Genomic DNA, 17,062 nt, shown 5'->3' on the forward strand with positions numbered 1-17,062 from the left:
ATGGCCGGGCCCCGCGGCCCTTTGCCCACAGACTCCCCCGGGCTGCCCTCCGCCTCCAGCCCCCGCCGGGCGCTTCCCGGGCCCGGGATCGCGGCGGCCGCCATGGGCCGAGACAGCCCCACCGCCCAGAGGAGCAACCATGGGCCTTTACCTCACGAAGGGAGGAAGGCGCTCGGCTCGGCTCGGCCCCGCTTCGGGGAGGGCGCTCAGGTTCGGGTTGCCATGGCAGCGAGGGACGCTGGGCGGCGGGGCACGGAGGGATCCGGCCGCGGCTCAGCCCCGCCTCTGGCGGGACGGCCGCCGGTATGTGCTGGGCCTGCTGCAGCCGGGGAGTCGCATCGCTGTCCCCACGGGCAGCCTGATCGCTGACCCCACGGGCGGCTTCTGCTCTTTCCGAGAGGCGGGGAGTGGTGGGGAGGGCGTATTTTCTCCGGCGGAAGGACACGGAGGGGCGGTGTGAAGCGCATTTGAGGCGTCTGGGGAGGCGACGCCGCCGCCGCCATCTTCCCCGCGGGGGGGCGGTGGCTCCCACAGCAGCTACTTCCCGCTGCCCCTGGGGCCTCCCGGAGCCTCGCTGGAACCGGTGAGGGGACCCCGCCACGGTGGTGTGATGGCACGGGGCGAACGCGGGGCTCTCACCTCCGCCCGGGCCTGTGGGACTCCCCTCAGGGCTGGGCAGGGTGCTGGGCAGGCTGGGTCCCTGCGGCGCTGAGGGGGCCCCGCCTTTCCCCTCTCACCGGTGTTAGCCCGTCGCTGCCTCTGAGGTGGAGGGGCCAGGCCTGTGGACCGTCTCGACGTGTGCACGTTACCCTTTAGCTTGGCATTCATAAGCTAATTGGTTCTGTTCATAGGGCTGCACTGTTTCCTCTGGAGGCTGGTTCTCTTCTCATGCTCTGTCCTGGCATCTGAGAGAATCAGAGGGGACCAAGCCACGGGTAAAGGCAGCCCGCTGTGCTTGCAGAGGCTGACATCCATCTATGCTGAGGAGATGGTGACACTTGAGCTTACAGGCATGGCCCATGGCTTTTGTCAGAAAGGGGCCTGTGAGATGACTGAGTATCCATTTGTAAGGATACTTACTTTTTCTCACAGAAATAATAAAAATTGGTCTTCTCAGAGCTGCTGCTAAGACCTGTGTGTGAATTTTGGGGCGTCTGGGGAAGAACGTTCTCCTTGACTGCATGAGGCAAGAGAAATCTGTCTTTAAAAAAAATTGCTGATGCAAAGCTGCACTGCTGACTGCAAAGTAGGAAGCAGATGTGTCTTACAAGAAATTTTAGGGAGGGTTATTCTCATGTTCTTACACAGAACTGCCAACCTGCTCACGGGGTTTAGCATTTGTGGGCACAACTATTAGAATAGCTTCAAATCTTGTTTTATCTGTTCAGACTTTGGCAATCCTTTACTGTGTTTCTGTCCTAACACGTGATTAAACTTTCAGTTTTAAGACCTGCAAAACAGCTGGTGTCTCATACAAGTGGGCTCTGCCTTTGCAGAGTTGGCATCTCATAGCAAGAGTCCAAACAAAATGGAAAAAGAAAGGATTAAGATTCAGTGGCGGGTTTAGTTACTGAGATTGGGGGAAAAATCTGCAGCTAGAGACTTGTGATGTCTTTAAGGCAGATTACTGCAGCAGGCAGATTTTTCTCTTTGCTCTGTTTTGTCTTTCCTGGGGTCCCAATCCTCTGGGATGAGAGCAAACGTCTTTGCTTTATTCTCGTAGAAAGGCTCAGTCTCTCTTTGTAAGATGGATGGAGTCCTAGTACAAGTTACTGAAAACAGATGGAAAGGACGCTAGTGTGGGGGTTTTGGTTGGTTGGTTTGTTTTGTAAGCTTAGAAACTACTAAAATATGTATTTTCCTCATCTTAAGCTTGTCCAGGGATTTACACCATCCCTATCTCAGAAGAAGAAAACTGCTTTGAGTGGAAGGAAATCTGCAAAAGATGGCCTGAAGCAGGAGCCCATGGCACCTTTGCAGGTAGGTAGGATATATTGCTCATAGGATGGTGCATTGACTTGCTAATACCAAATTTGTAGCGCCTCGGGTATCCAGATGTTCTTTGGTCCTCACTGTTTGCCTGTTTATTTTATATCAAAAATTAGTTCAGTGCTAATCAGGGTGTGCTTGTTTATCCATGTAGGTAATATAGTGCACAGCCTCCTTTAATTGGTCATTGCAGGATGAAGAATAAACTGTGAGAATCCTTCCCCTGCTCCTTAGAGACCACAAAGTCAGATCGCTTTACAGCATTCCCTGGAACTTAGTAGACTTGAGTTGTCTGGAAAAGGGGGTGATCATTTTCGGAGCAGGGAACTTCTCACAGGGAATATCAGCCTCCATGGCAGGCATGACACTGTGGAAGCAACAGGGCATATGTAGACAAAAAAAAATAAAAAACTCTTGATTTCCAGATGGAGAGAGGGAGGGTACCTACCTGCTTTCCAGATCATGTAGTAGTGTCCTAATTGTAAGCCCGTATTTTACTCTGCATCTTTTCTCTCCTCTGTTCAGAGAAGGCAGGAAATCATGTTAGAGGAGTTTCCTGCTCTCCTGCCACAATGCTAAGGCTAGTATATTTCTGGTTTTGGAAGCTGTCTTATAGGGGCTGAAAAAAAATACAGTAGAGGAATGGGACGTTGTGACCTTTTCCACTGAGAATCTTTCAGATTTCCTTGTGTCTGATGAAAGAATAGAAATCTCACAAAGTAACGTAGGAGGGAAGGAAAGTCTTTGATACCGTGTGCATTACATTGGCTTTTTTCCTTGTTTTGTCCTGGATTATATGGCAGAAGTGAGGATTTTTCTTTTATAGAAGCAGTTGGAGTGAAGGACATGAGCTTGCAAATTTGAGGAAGGAAATTTTCAGAACTTGTCTGGGCGAGGTCCTGAGGGATCTGGTCTATGGGGTTAGCTGTTCTTCAGGCAGGCAGTGGGACCAGATGACCTCCAGAGATCCCTTCCAACGTATGATTTCTTGTGGCTTCTGACTTGCAGTCAGAAAAGACAGGAAAGCATTTCCATGAGGAGGCAGGAATATCCAGGCAGATGTGTTTATAAGAGCAGGGAATATGAAATGAAACAAATAAAGATGTGGATTAAAGGCTTCACCTTCAACCAATGATAAGAGGTTTGAATCTGCAGGGTAGAGAGGTCAGTGGGGAGTCAGTATCACTGAAGTGTAGGGTTGGACAGAATAAACTCTTAAAAGTTGTCTTGTACAAAAAAAAGGTATCTGTACTTGTACAGATACCTGATTCGGAGAGTCTTTGTAGATTCTTTTAACTAGATGTTGATAAAAATAATTGAAAAACAGATTATTTTTTTTCATAGCTGAAAGATCTGGCTGAAGAATGTGGAGGTCAGTATCTCTGCAGAAGGAAGGTTTTCTCTTAGTCCACTCTTTACCTAAGTAATTTTGTGACTTCATCGTTTCCTCGAAACAGCGTGTCTTCAGTGAATCTGAAATAAATAGGGGTTTAAATGGAGGTTTCTGTAAAGGGCATTCTGCCTCTGTAGTTCTACTGTCTCTGTGTTATAAAATCAATCCAAATATACCGGTGCACGTACAATAGAGGAGATGGAATTTCCTGGCTGGTGCTCAGAGTTAGTGCTTCAGCATAAGTTAATCTGGTAGAACTAACTTTAAAAACCACTAAAATGCAACCATCCCTGTGGTGGAATGTAGCGGTTATTTGAAAGTGACTTTTATGTAATTGAAAAAGGCACAAAGGAAAGAAGGAAAAGTCAGGAGGTGGAATTTGATAACTCTGAAATGTTTTCAAAGCTGACAAGCATTCTGAAATAATTTGTGGATCACTTTGTTGTTTGAAACAAAATGCAGTATCCATTGTCCATGGAGATGAAGACAGTTACTGTCAGAGGGATTAACTGACTATAAACCTGATACTTCTTCTCTCTCAGTTTAACATACTGTGATAGGAAAATGCTGCTGGTATCAGCTGTTAGAATTCCTTTAGAGATTTATTTCATTGTTTAGTGGGAATTGTAAGAAAACTAGGTTTTTTGCTATTTATACAATAGTTTTATATGGTTTTGAATGTTTTTTAATGTTTCTCCCAGACCAGTCCAACAATGTGTACTGTGAATAGCTCAGACACTACCTGGCTACTAGGACTTCCAAGACCTGTGAGAGAATGTGATCAGCAAAGGCCTTGGCAGGTGAGTGACTGTACATTCCTTCAGCTGTAGATTCTACTACGAAGAACCAGTTTAGGACACATGAAACCAATATCTCTAACTGGGATCCCAGGATATTTGGCTGCAATTGAGCTCCTGTCTTGGAACTGGCCACCTAGTACGGGCTGAAGTTCTAGGCAGCGATCTGGTCTGTCTGTCTGCTCTCCAGGACTGCTGTCCCCAGCAGTGTGCCTGGGTTCATTAGGAACTCCTGCTTTGCAGGAACATCTCTGTGCTTTTGTCCCTGCCTCCTAGGCGTGCTCTGAAATGTGCATTACAGGAAGATGTGTGTGCTCTGTCCTTCCTGTCAGCTTGTTGTAGGTTGGGGCTGTTGAGCATCCAAATACTGCATGAATCTTGCAGAGGAAGCCAGAAGCTGATGCTGGTCAGCAGCATTAGTGCAGTCAGGAATGGTATCGCAGCCTGCTTTACGTGTGCGTGAGTAGGCTGCTGACTCAGTAAGCAGCGGTCTGATACTACAAGAGGTGCTTTAAACTGTGAGTGGGTAGGATTGAACATATTTTTATATCTATATTTATATATCTTTCTTTGAAGAAGTGTGCCCAAACCATTAAACATACACATTACGTGTATGTTGTGTAAGTGTAAAATTTGAGATACGTTTATCATTGGAAAGGGGAGCAAAGAACTCTGGAAATAGCAGTCTAAGGGGTTTTATTGATCCCTTGCACCCTTTTCACTGAATTTCACTGAATTTTTAGAGTTGGAAGGGACCGTAAAAATCATCTAGTCCAACTCCCCTGCCGAAGCAGGATTGCCCAGAGCATGTCAGAGCATGTTACTCAGGACTGCATCCAGGCGGGTCTTGAAAATCTCCAAAGAAGGGGACTCCACAACCTCCCTGGGCAGCCTGTTCCAGGGCTCCATCACCCTCACTGTGAAGAAGTTTTTTCTCATATTTGAGTGGAACCTCCTATGTTCCAGCTTGTGCCCGTTGCCCCTCGTCCTCTCGCTGGCAACCACTGAAAAGAGTCTGGCTCCCTCCTCCTTCAACCCACCCTTTAGATACTTATAAGCATTGATAAGGTCTACCCTCCCTTTTGATGTGGCTTTATTGAGTTCCATGCAATTTGGTGTGTAGAAAAGTTTCCCATAAAACCTTAAACAAGCTTTTGACTAATTAAGATCATAGACTCATAGAAGGGACCTTGAAAGATCATCTGGTCCATCCTTTTGTGGGAAAGGGATATGAGATGAGATTATCTAGTACCCTCTCCAGTTGCATCTTGAAAACCTCTGGTGATGGGGACTCTACCACACTGGGGAGGTTGTTGCAGTGAATGATTGATCTCACTGTAAAAAATTTCTTTCTAATATTGAGATTAAACCTCTCCCAGTGCAACTTGCACTTCGTGCCTCTTGTCTTCTCCGTATGGCTTTTTGTGAAGAGAGAGCCTCCATCCTCTTTGTAGCCATCCTTTCAGTACTGGCATACTGTGATGAAGTTCCCCCTAAGCCTTCTCTTCTTCAGGAAGAAGAGACCTAACTCCTTTGGTTCTGTAAGGATTCTTCAGACGCGTATCATCCTCTGTTTCTACATTTAAGCTAACTATTCAGAGCAAGTCATGCAAGGATTTGCCTACCTGTGCTATTCTGCCATCTGGGTTATGGTGTAATGTGCCTTTAATTACAACACAAGTAATTATTTTGAAAACAAAGATAATTCTAACTCCTGCTGTGGTCCTGCTTTTACTTCATGTGTTTGATGTTTTGTTAGGAAGCAGCTGATGAAAGTCGAGACATCATTGCTTCTGCTCAGCACATCTTGGACAGAGAAAATTACTTTGTGAGGGTAAGAAGTGATAACTCTTCTCTCACTTGCTATGTGCTTTCCTGCATGTTGATGTTTTTTCTCTCCATCAGTGATTCACGATAACATGTCAGTTTGTATTCTTGGAAGACTAAGTTGTGGCCTCCTCAGTCTCCTCGGGATATCCCTATGAGTGCATAGGGATAGGGCTGAAGTGGTGACCCTAAATATCGTGTGTCTTTGACTTACCTGCCTGTTTGCACCTAACTTTTGTTCTGTGGGTGATTAGATGGTGGTGGTGGGCCTGCGAATAAAGGGTGGGAGGGCTGATCTGATCTAGCAGAATGCCAGTGCTGCAGGGAGAAGGTCCTACTGCTGCGTGTGTTGCACAGTCTAGTGTTTATCAGACCCCTGCTCTGAAGTGATTTCAGCTCACTAACCTGGTGGGAGAAAGTGAATGATTTTCTGCCAGTCTTGCACAACAGCTTAAAAATTAAGAGTCTGAATGCCAGAGCTCGTTCAAAGGAGCGCTTGGAAACAAGAGGTGGGAAGTGGAGAGAGGGAGGAGCAGAAAGAAGGGCTGGAAAACAGGGCCCTTGCAGCAGTGACCAGTCGGATCAGGCCAGCCAAGCTGCATAGCTTCACCCGTGGACTCTTTAACGTGGTTGGTCAATAGGTTGTATGGTTTTTATTTTCCATTTCTTACTTAGGAGGTGGACAGGTATTTGAGGCACAATGATTTCTTAAATCTGAGAAAGAAGGAGATCCTTTACAAGAAATGGCTTGAGGATGTTTCAGAGCCACTGCTGCAGAAAATTCAGGACAAAATGGACAGCCAGTCAAGCGAAGAAATACGGAAAAGGAAAGAACAACAACATTCTCTCTATTTAAACTACCGTAATAAGAAGGTACCAATGAGAAGTAAATTTCTGTCATGGAGGGGGTTGCACACAGAAGGGTTGTGGACAAGATCAGGGGTTTAGCTGTTATTTCCTGTTCAGTTGAGTGGCCTGGAGTTCAGATGTGCGTTACCTGTAACTTATTCTTCTTAAGCACTTCTGTAATGGTGACATACATCGTTATAGCTGTTTAAGTTCACCATCAGATACAAACAATAGTGCTGTTTGGTGCAGTGAGCATGTGCTGGGGTCTGAATATGGTGAAACACCATATTGTGGTGAGTTTCCCTCTGTCACCTGGACCATTTAGAGAGAAAACCGTGAGCTCTGTCAGCTGAAACCAAAGGCCGAGTCTGTGACCAGGGAGTGGACTGCACTCTCATGTCTCAGGAGTACAGTGAGAGCAGTACTGCAGTATGTTGGGAGAGCATGAGTGAAATGATTTCATGGCCTTGGATGCTACTGATCCAGCTTTATAAAAGAAAAAAGGGTGGGACAAGGGAGACAGCAACAATTTTCTTAAGTCTGCATGCAGGTGAATAGACCTAACTCATGGATTCTGTAGTTCCCTGTGTTTCAGTACTCATAAAAATTGTGGCTGCTGTAGGAAATACTTGCTGTTTTTCTTGATTTTGCTCTGAATTTGACTCCAGCGTTGAGTATCAGATCCCACGACTCAACTTGCTGCATCTCAGGGATGGATATATAGAGCAATAAGAGCGGTTACATCATCTGCCACAAATAGAATAGTATTTTATCTAGAGCAGGCTTTTTGTTGTCAGTGGAAACCACTGCACAGTGGAGTTATGAGGCTGTAAACAAGCTTCCCATCCAGAAATGAAAATGTCATGGGAGCTGTGGTGTTTTTATGAAAGCAAATAATCTCTTTTTCAAAGGTCTGATGTGAAAGACCCATGCATTTAAACTGCATGTAATGACAAAGAGCTGAAGTCCTGGGATTTAGGATGTGTTGGGAGTACTGTACATATCTGGGTTTGCATCAGTCCATCTTGCAAGCTTCTGTGTCAGATCAGGACATTGCCGGGTGTCCTCCAAAAGAAATGACTGATCTGCTGGGATGTCTCCTTCTCCCTAAGCAAGCACAGCAGCAATGATCAGCGTCCACTTTTTCTCCCTGCTTTGTGGTGTTGGCTCTACCATCAGCGTGTCTGAAAAGCAGGCAGAAGCCCTTCAGATTAACAGGACAATTAATTTGCATAAGTTTACTTTAATTGTGGCAGCATATGATAAATTTTATAGAAGTTAAGGCACTTCTTTGGGATGGTTAATATACTGACTCCTAGTCATGCACTCCCCCCACCTCCCCTTTTTGTCCATTTTCTCTTGCTCTCTTCCCTGTTATTAGGCTTCTTGTTCTGTGGCTCTGTCACTGGTTGATTCCCCCTTTCCAAATCTATTCTTCTTCCAATTTCTCCTCTCACTCTCTTCCTCTCTCCAGTCAACTGTTTTATTCCATCCCCAAGTCTCCCACTGTTTTGCTCCTCTTTCTTCTGTCAGACTCCCCAGTGCTGTATCTTCATCTCTTTGTTGCTTCTGAGTTCTCCACTGTCCTTTGCTTTCCAAAGCTGCCTTCTCCCCCTTTCCTCCATTCTCTTCCTCCCCTCTTACCTTCTTCTCACTGTCCTTCCAGGTTCCTCCGTTTCAGTCTTTCTGTCAGCTCTCTTTTCTGCCTCCTTTTTCATGCCATCTGAGCCTTCCTCCTTTACCTCTCTTCCTCAACTCTCTGTTGTTCCAGCGACCTGCTCATATGTGTGTTTTTTGCCTTAAATCTGCCTCCTTTTCACCTTCATTTTCACCTCTTCCTTACCCCTAGTCCCAGGGACATGGACTACAGATGCATTTTGAGATGGTTGATCATAGCATGAAGATGGCAGAAGCTCTACTTTTCTTCTAGCACAGGCAGAAGTGCCACACTGCAGCCTGCAAGGAGGTGGAAGTTTCCTTAGCCTGGGTTACCGCTGTGTTAGCCACAACTCAGCTTCTGGTAGTCCAGGATATTGTAGGCATTGTGTGCTGAAATGCCGCAGAGTAAGAGACCCTTCCAACTTGTTTTTGAGAGCAGGCTGTTGCTCTGCCAAGGGGTGTGCGAGTGCTAAAACATGGGCTGCATGAAGGGATCAAACACGGGTGTACTGCACACACAGCACCTACACAACTGACTGAGGTCTCAGCACATACTGTAACAAGGTGATATGTAACAAACCAAGGGGTGGCACTAAAACTCTGCAAATTGAGGCGTGTTAAGGCTTAAAGCTTTCCAGGGACAGAAACAGGAGTGAGTGCAGCTGCTGCTTGCTCTCTGGGGAACTGCCAGATCCTGGGGAGCAGAGGCCCCTGCAGAGGCAGCAATGGTCGTGCTCGGCAGTAGCTCCAGCCCCAGAGCTGCCCAGGTGCCTGCTGAGCATCTGGGAACAGCACAGGCCCTTGGGGCCTGGCTCACTCGCCCATGTCAGCATCTTCAACACAGTGACCTCTTAAACCTACTGCAGATCCCACTTCTTTGGGTTTGGACTCGTTTTGCAGTGCTCCCGAACTGTTCATGTTAAAGTATGTTTTTTCCAACTCTCGACTTGAAATCCCATCCACAGATTGCCAAAAAGAACTGTGTAGGGCTCAGACCTAGAGGGCTGTGGGCTGAATGCTCCCTTTTCTTCTTGGGACCCGTGGAGAATCGTCTGCACAAGAAAGCTGAAAAACTTCATTTGCAAGTTTTTGGAAGAATGACTGAGAGTAGTAGGGAGAAGTATTTTATATGCTTGCCCTGTTCTTACTGTTCTTAGGGCATCAGACATGGCCTCTGTTCTTTCTTTTTTTTTTTTTTAATTTTTACTTATATGTTTAGTTTTGTCATCTGTACAGCTCTTACGTGGAGCAATTTAGGTATGTCCTGGCTTATTGGCTGTAAACAATGCATTATAATTTGGAGAAAAAATGGTTGCAATACACCTTTCTCAGCATCAGACTTGATCAGTGTGTCGACCTCAGTGTCTGTTTGGCTTCTTGAGAGCTGTTTGATCTGGTGTTCTTTGGTCTTGGCATCAATAGTGAATGCCAAGTGGTGGTACTTGCTGTTCCCCAGCTGACTCTCTGGTCACAGGGAACCTGAACTGCAGAACATGAAGTTTGTTGCAGGCAGAGTTCTTGATAAGATGGACCTGTATGTAGGACTTACTGCTACATATAGAAGGAAAGCATGCTCATGACCTAGACTTGGAGCTCACATCTCGCAGACTAGTAACTTGCCAAGGGTTATGGCTGGGGGGGGCTCAGTCATTTCTTTCATTTTTCTTTTCTTTCTAATATCTGTTTCCTTCTCTGTTAAAACCTTTTCCTTGACCAAAATTTCCATTTTCTTAACTGTTCTAGTTATGATTAGTATTTTAGCCTGTAATTATTTCTGGATGCCTCATGAAATCATTTATTATGTATTTATGCCTATGATAGATTAAAATGGATGGAGGAATTTTCCAGTTACACTTCAGTCACCTTCCTTCTGAGGTGCAGCATGTGAAAATTCGGGAGTCCTTTTCTCCATCACCTCTAGTGCTGTATTCCTACCTGGGCTGGCTGCTCTCTTACTGTTTGTTTTATCGCCAATAGCTTCTGAGATCTGACCCGCTACCTGCTTCTCCCACAGGGCTATGTGGCTTTGGAAGCTTATGACCCATCGGAGTACGATCCACTCTTCCTGAAGACATGTACAGACTGCTGGAAGGTGTGATGGTTGTTTATGCCGTGAGGTTTAGAGGCACCCTTTGACCAGCAGGAAGTTAATGGTTAGAGAGGGGGCCAGAGTGTGTTACCGCTGTGCTGCTATGGGGCTGCTGTACAGCGACACATTCTCGTTTTAGGAACTAGGGATCCCAGCTCCTACTGCGGTTAAGCCCAAGAGTGTGTGAAAATGGTTTTCACTGGGAGCATAGTTTGGATCCATACTAAGCCCAGATTTGGAGACACAGTAGGCAACGCTGGGAGCAGGGTAGAGGCAGAAGGGAGGGTTCTTCATCATCTCATATTCCTTGTGGCAGTGTGGGAAGTGTCCCGTCTAATGAGGGTTGGTGAGTTCCCAGGCAAGCTCTGTGTGTGCTCTGTAGAAGGAAATAATCTGACAGTGCAGATGATCTTAACAGAAGCTCAACCAAATGCACAAAAGACTTGGGTACCTAATGGAAGAGTTGGGTAGGACTTGGGCACAAATCCATGGAGTGGATCCTTCTGGATGCTGTGAGCCCTCGGCAGCTGTGGGGACCAAGCTGATACTTCATTGCAATGTGCCACGCAGGGTTGTTCAAGATGACTGCCTCCAGGAGATCAGATCTCGTGTCCATGGTCTAACTTTGTGGTGGAGTGATTGAATGCATTATGGCCTGCCTTAGGAGCTGAGATGTTGAGTGTTTCTCAGGCTGCTCAGGTCCACTCCTCATATTTTTATTCATAAAAAATGAGGTTGATGCTCCTTCCCTGCTGACCAACGGTACCTTGACAGTCATCTCTGATTTTGGTCTTTGAGACTCTTTGACAAAGTGCTTGTGTCAGTGCGTAAGCATGAAATAACCGTCTCTGTCACAGGTTTCAATACCAACTTTGCAGGATCCTCTGTTGGAAGACATTCAGAGAAAGTTTGCTGAGACAGGCATTATCAAGCAGTGTGAGACAGGTATTTTAGGCAATTGGTATCCCTTGGAAGTGTTCCATATTGGGGGAACCATCCTTGCTTGTGACAGTACATCCTCACATGAAGCACTTGTTACTTTCCTTCCAGGAAGACCATACTCCTCCAGAAAGCTGAAGGAACTCAGTAAAGCAGAACTGCCACTGCTTCCTTTGAGCCGGCAACGTATGGATGCAATTGAGTGGCTGAAGGTACCACACACCTATATTGCTAGTGAGGTCTACCAAATGAAGAGGTAAGAGCTGCTGTGGTGTTTTTTTGAGAGGCAGCACAACGGCTATGGTGGATGAGGCTGTTGTAGCTGTTGTCCTGCTTGGCTGCAGAGCAGAATATTTGCTAAAACTTAAATTTCATGGTGAATTCTGCTTTATTGTGTGTTTCTCCTGAGAAAGGAGTGCTAGTGAAGGGAAAGCCTCTGGGTATGGAGTGGACAGCAGATGTATTAAAGTAGAGCATTGATGATCAAGCTGAGCGTTGGAAAAAAAAGTGGCTTTTGGCGGGGCGTTTCCTGCATTTTCTGCACACAGCCAGCCCTACAGGTCAAGCCATGGAATGTCTCCTGGGTACTTTACTGGAAGGTCTGAAAGGATTTAATGTTCGTATTTGCTTTGTGTTTGGGGTTATTTTTTTTTTTATTATTTTTTTTTTTTACTATCAGTGTCTAGATTTGGGGAGCAGAGGGAGGTCATACTTATATCACAGACTGGCTGAGGTTGGAGGGGACCCCTGTAAGTCATCTTGTCCAACCTTCCCTGCCGCTGCCCAGGACCATGTCCAGATGGCTTTTGAGTATCCCCAAGGATGGAGCCTTCACAACACCTTTGGGCAGCCTCTGCCAGTGCTCTGTCATCTTCACAGTAGAAAAGTGCTTCCTGATGTTCAGAGGGAGCCTCCTATGTTCCACTTTGTGCCCATTGCCTCTCGTCCTGTCACTGGGCACCACTGAAAAGAGCCTGGCTCTGTCTTCTTTGTACCTTTCACTGAATTTCATTGATTTTTTAGAGTTGGAAGGGACCATAAAGATCATCTAGTCCAACTCCCCTGCTGAAGCAGGATTGCTCAGAGCATGTTACTCAGGACTGCATCCAGGCGGGTCTTGAAAATCTCCAAAGAAGGGGACTCCACAACCTCCCTGGGCAGCCTGTTCCAGGGCTCTGTCACCCTCACTGTGAAGAAGTTTCTTCTCATATTTGAATATTGAATCAAATCATATTTGAATATTTGAATAATCTCATATTTCCTTCAAGTATTTGTACAGGTATTGATGAGATCCCCCTGAGCCTTCTCTTCTCCAGGCTAAACTGTCCCCGCTCTCTTGGCCAAGTGTCCTCAGCTAGTGTCCTTTGACCATCCTGATATAGTTTGGATTCTGGCTCAAGTCTTGAGGCTGGTCCTGTAAAGAAGCAGCTTGTGCTGAGGGACCTACACACCACTCCAGAAAGTTGCATCCTGTAGCTAAGCTTCATAACAGGGTGGGTTTTTTTGGTGTATGGGCTGACTGGAGTCGATATACGGTAGACATCACTAATGATGAACTGAACCAGAGCAGTGATGCAGCTGTCTAAGCTGAGAACACCAGAGCGCCCCAAGCTGGCCTGCCCTGCTAGAGCAGCATTTGGAATGGGCGAAGAGTGATTTTATTTTGAATTATGTTGTTGGTTTTTTTTTTTAAAGTCCCAGTGCTCTTATTCACCCCTTTTGAAGCTCTCTGGTTCTGCCACTGCAATATACAACACTTCAGGGAACTCCTGCTCCCCAGTGACAGAACGTCAAAGCTAAACTGGGGGCCTGATGGCCTCCCAAACCAGGCCCGGTCACTCTCCTGCCAGCCCCTGCCCTGGAGTTTTATTCCTCTTACTGGCCCCTAGGGCTTTACTCCAGTGTGTTTAGAGCAGCTATGGGATAACAGCACCTTCTAGAAGGAAAACTGGTCACAAAGACAAACATTTCCTGGAGTGTGTCAGTGTGGGGCAGAGCCAGCACAGGAAGCTCTGCTGGGCCACAGCAGCCTTCATGTTGCATGGCCTGGCAATAGCTTTTACTTCTGTTTAAAGGCAGAAGGTCATCATCAGCCACCACAAAGATGGCAAGAGCCAATGACGTCACCCGTCCTCCAGCTGACTGAAGTGGCAAGCCCAGCCATCAGAAGGTACCACTTCCAAAATATGCTACATCTTCTGCCAAAGCAAGTGATAACAGGCCAGGTCTTCTGGCAAACTGCAATAAACTCATTGTCTTAAGCAGGTGGTTCTGAAGTACTGTTGCCCGGCAACCAAAGAAATGTTTGAGCTGCTGCTCCTGTCATTTCCAGCTCTACAGCCAAAAACTGCTGGTTTAGGTGCTTTAACTTAACCTCAGCTCTAACAAAGACAGCGCTGATGTTCTCTGTTTATAGGGTGATGGAGTCTTTGTATTAAAGGCGATGAACTGGTGGGAAAAATAAGTTAGAGACATCTGGTAGGGCCCTCTTCTGTGCAGTGCAGAATCTGTGTGTTAACCCCAGCTCTGGCAGCAGCTACAGCTGAGGAAGAAGTGTGAGCGTTAGCAGTGGGCAGAGGGAAAGGCAAAGCCTACAAAACCTGAGCTACAGCTGTTGCAATTTTGCATGAAGCTGAAAGAGGTCACCTTAAGATTTAAGAACAAACCATCTCTTTGCATGAGGAGGAGAAGGAGGAGCTGCTGGCTCTGTGCAGGGTTAGCAGATGCGCACAGAAGCGCAGCTTAGAAAGCTGATAAGGAAATAATCATTTGGTTACTTTTGTTCAGCTCTTTATCGGAACTCCCGTAGTGAATGTCTTGCAAAGTATTATTTCCAAAATGCTGTTAGGCTACTACCGAGGTTTCAAAGGACTTTCTCCTGGAGGCAGTGCACAAGCAGTAAATCAAACTTTAACATGCACGCTGTGTGTTCTGAGAAGGCAGGAAATAATTAGGGGAGAGGAGATGGGAAGTGTTCTTGTACAAGATGCCCAGCACTTCTCAGAGAGTCGCTGCTGAGCGACAAATGCTGTCGGTGCCCTACAAGTTGGTGTCCCTCTCGTCCCAGTGTGGTCCCCGTCTCCCCGCTGGTGTCACTGCACAGCAGCTCTGGTGTCAGAGCCCGAAACCAGGATGTTCTCTATGCTTGTTCACGAAGCTCCAAACAGCCACAAGCTCTCAAGAGTTGCCAAGATTTACTTTTATTTAGGATTAGAAATAACCACAGAGAACTGTTAAAAGTAACAGAGGTTGCCTCAGCCCTGTAACAGGAGCGTACACAGATGGCCGTCGGGCGTGAAACTGTCGGGCAGCAGGAGGTATTGCTGTGCCCATGGAAAACAAGGGCATGCACCGCTGGGAATTGCATGCTGTGCTTTTTCAACAAAGCAGTTTAAGGAGGCAGTAAAATGGTTACAATGTATCAAATCCTTTATAAACAAACTCTTTTGTGTGGGTTTTTTTTTTTTTTTCTAACCATCCCTGATTTTGGTGCCAAGACACAGTTTTGGCTTTCGACCAGTCTCATTTTACAGATCTGTGGTGGGGTGACAGTTCCCCCCAAGGAAACCTTTTAAACTTATAATAAACTTTTCTTGAAGTTAATTATTTAAGCTTTTTTCATTATTTCACATTCCCCTGTACAATAAAATATACTTTTTAAAAATCACTATGCATCAATAAACATCTGTAGACAAATTACATTAATAAACTTATATTTTACTCTCTATATACAAGTTGGCAATGTCAAAGCTTCAAGATTCACATGGAGGTCTGCAAGACCAAGGAAATGTACACAAAATAACTTACATTTAGGAAAAAAAACAAAAGCTGAAGAATATTTTTCCACATTATTGTGGGTCACAGTATTTAAAATTTTTTTTTCTAGTTAGTCTTCACAACCACATTGTCGCAGCAGAGAATGATGAATCAAACTGAAGCAGAAAGAAAAATCAAGTAGCAGTTACTGATTTCAGTGCAGAACTAAGTCAAGAAAAGAACTACACTTGATTCTTAAAGAATACACAATATAGCGGAGACTTCTCCAGTGCTAAGGCTTCTTCAGCATTTAATCTTTAAAACTATCATCCTGAGACGGGAAGGTTCCAGTGGATATCACTTTTCAGATTTCGAATGGAATGATTCTAGTGCTGAGCTAAACCATTCCTCAGTCTATACGTTAGACTAAGTGGTAAAATATACATACATCTTGATGCCACATTTCTACTTAATACTTATTATGGCCCTGAAAATGGAAACATTGGCATCCAAACCCAAGACATTCCAACATAATAAAAAGGCACTGAGCTATAGTACTGTATATACAGTAATATTTGTGTTTGCATAGATCAACAACTTTGAATGCTGCAAGGAACTAAACGCAACCAGTAATTAAGAGGAAACACGAGGCAGCAGGAACTCTTGATTAATAACCAGCGTGGAGCAAGGAATCTTTTACCAAAAAAAAGGTTCAGGCTGTCAGCTTCAGTTGTCCTTCATAAACTAAAAAAAGTGTTCTTAGAGGAGTGTTTTCTGATCAAAGAGCTGCAGGTCAAAGCGGACCCAGACTTCGCCTGTTGGAACTTCATGCAGCAGTAGGTGTTTAGTCACAGGGCCTTTGCTTTCTTGTTCTGTTCTGATTTTTGCTACTGGAACTTCGGTGCGACCCAAAAAATCTGTTGGGCAAATGAATAAGAAATTTCATGAAGCAAAGATGTTAAGCTTAGAAGATCTGAAAGTGTCAGGTTAAGCAGCAATGCTACGTAGTGTCTCTCCAGTTCCAGAGCACTGCTCCCAAGCTTCCTGTTGACTTGCCCTGCGTAAATAAGCCAGCGGTGACAAAAAAGGGTCATTTTAGAAGACAAAAATGCTACGGAATTACGATGGAAAACATGGCTTTATGGCACAGGGCTTTAAAAAGACAGTTCCCTTTCAGAACCACAGTTTCAAATGTTCTCCTGTCTTGGATCTGGAAGGTCAGGGTTAAGTGATGGAACTTCTTTAGAAGTCAGCTGTGGTGCTATGAAGACAATAAAATAAAATCAACTATTTTGGCTCAGCCAACTTGTAATAAGGCTTATATCATTCTTCTCACAAGAACAATGGCCTTGAACAATTACTGCCACTAGTAGGTTTACAGTCCTATTCAGAAATTAGATACCCTCTTTGTGGCCATTTCATATATAAATATCTCGGTGTGTTTGTGTGCATTAAAAAGTTTACCATGAACTGAAAACCCAACAGCCTCAGCTGTCCAACGGGGAGAAGCAGCCTGGGGAAGTCACGTTGCCTCACAGGAGAAAAGCCTGAGCTGTAGTTACACACGGGGCAACTCAGGTCAAGGCAGTACCTTGCAAATCTGAAATAATCAACTGGGTGTCAGAGCCCTGAAAAACCACTTAACCTTTTAAAAAGTACTAGAAGCTACTGACTGCCAAAAATGTGTTCCGTTTCCAAGCAAAAAAAGAAAGCTTATCAAGCAGTTGCTATGCAACAGCTTGATAATAACCCAGCACCTTATTT

General features: G+C 45.4%; 2 protein-coding genes across 2 annotated transcripts in view; one reads left to right on the top strand and one right to left on the bottom strand.

Moving 5' to 3' along the window:
• Positions 1 to 222: 222 nt before the first annotated feature.
• FAM228B (family with sequence similarity 228 member B) lies at positions 223 to 15,143 on the top strand. The gene is given in 10 exon segments (XM_074152977.1): positions 223 to 287; positions 289 to 421; positions 1,873 to 1,980; positions 4,084 to 4,182; positions 5,939 to 6,013; positions 6,682 to 6,879; positions 10,529 to 10,606; positions 11,461 to 11,548; positions 11,654 to 11,798; positions 13,618 to 15,143. Coding segments are annotated over 10 exon segments (1,035 nt in total). The 3' UTR covers positions 13,664 to 15,143.
• Positions 15,013 to 17,062, bottom strand: part of ITSN2 (intersectin 2) — an 84,707-nt gene continuing 82,657 nt past the window's right edge. Inside the window, exon 40 of the mRNA XM_074152976.1 lies at positions 15,013 to 16,215. Coding sequence (XP_074009077.1) covers positions 16,058 to 16,215 — 158 coding nt within the window. The 3' untranslated portion in view covers positions 15,013 to 16,057. The remainder of the gene's footprint in view (positions 16,216 to 17,062) is intronic.

The sequence above is a fragment of the Numenius arquata genome, chromosome 9 (assembly GCF_964106895.1).
Source record: "Numenius arquata chromosome 9, bNumArq3.hap1.1, whole genome shotgun sequence".
In the NCBI taxonomy this organism is placed as follows: Eukaryota; Metazoa; Chordata; class Aves; order Charadriiformes; family Scolopacidae; genus Numenius; species Numenius arquata.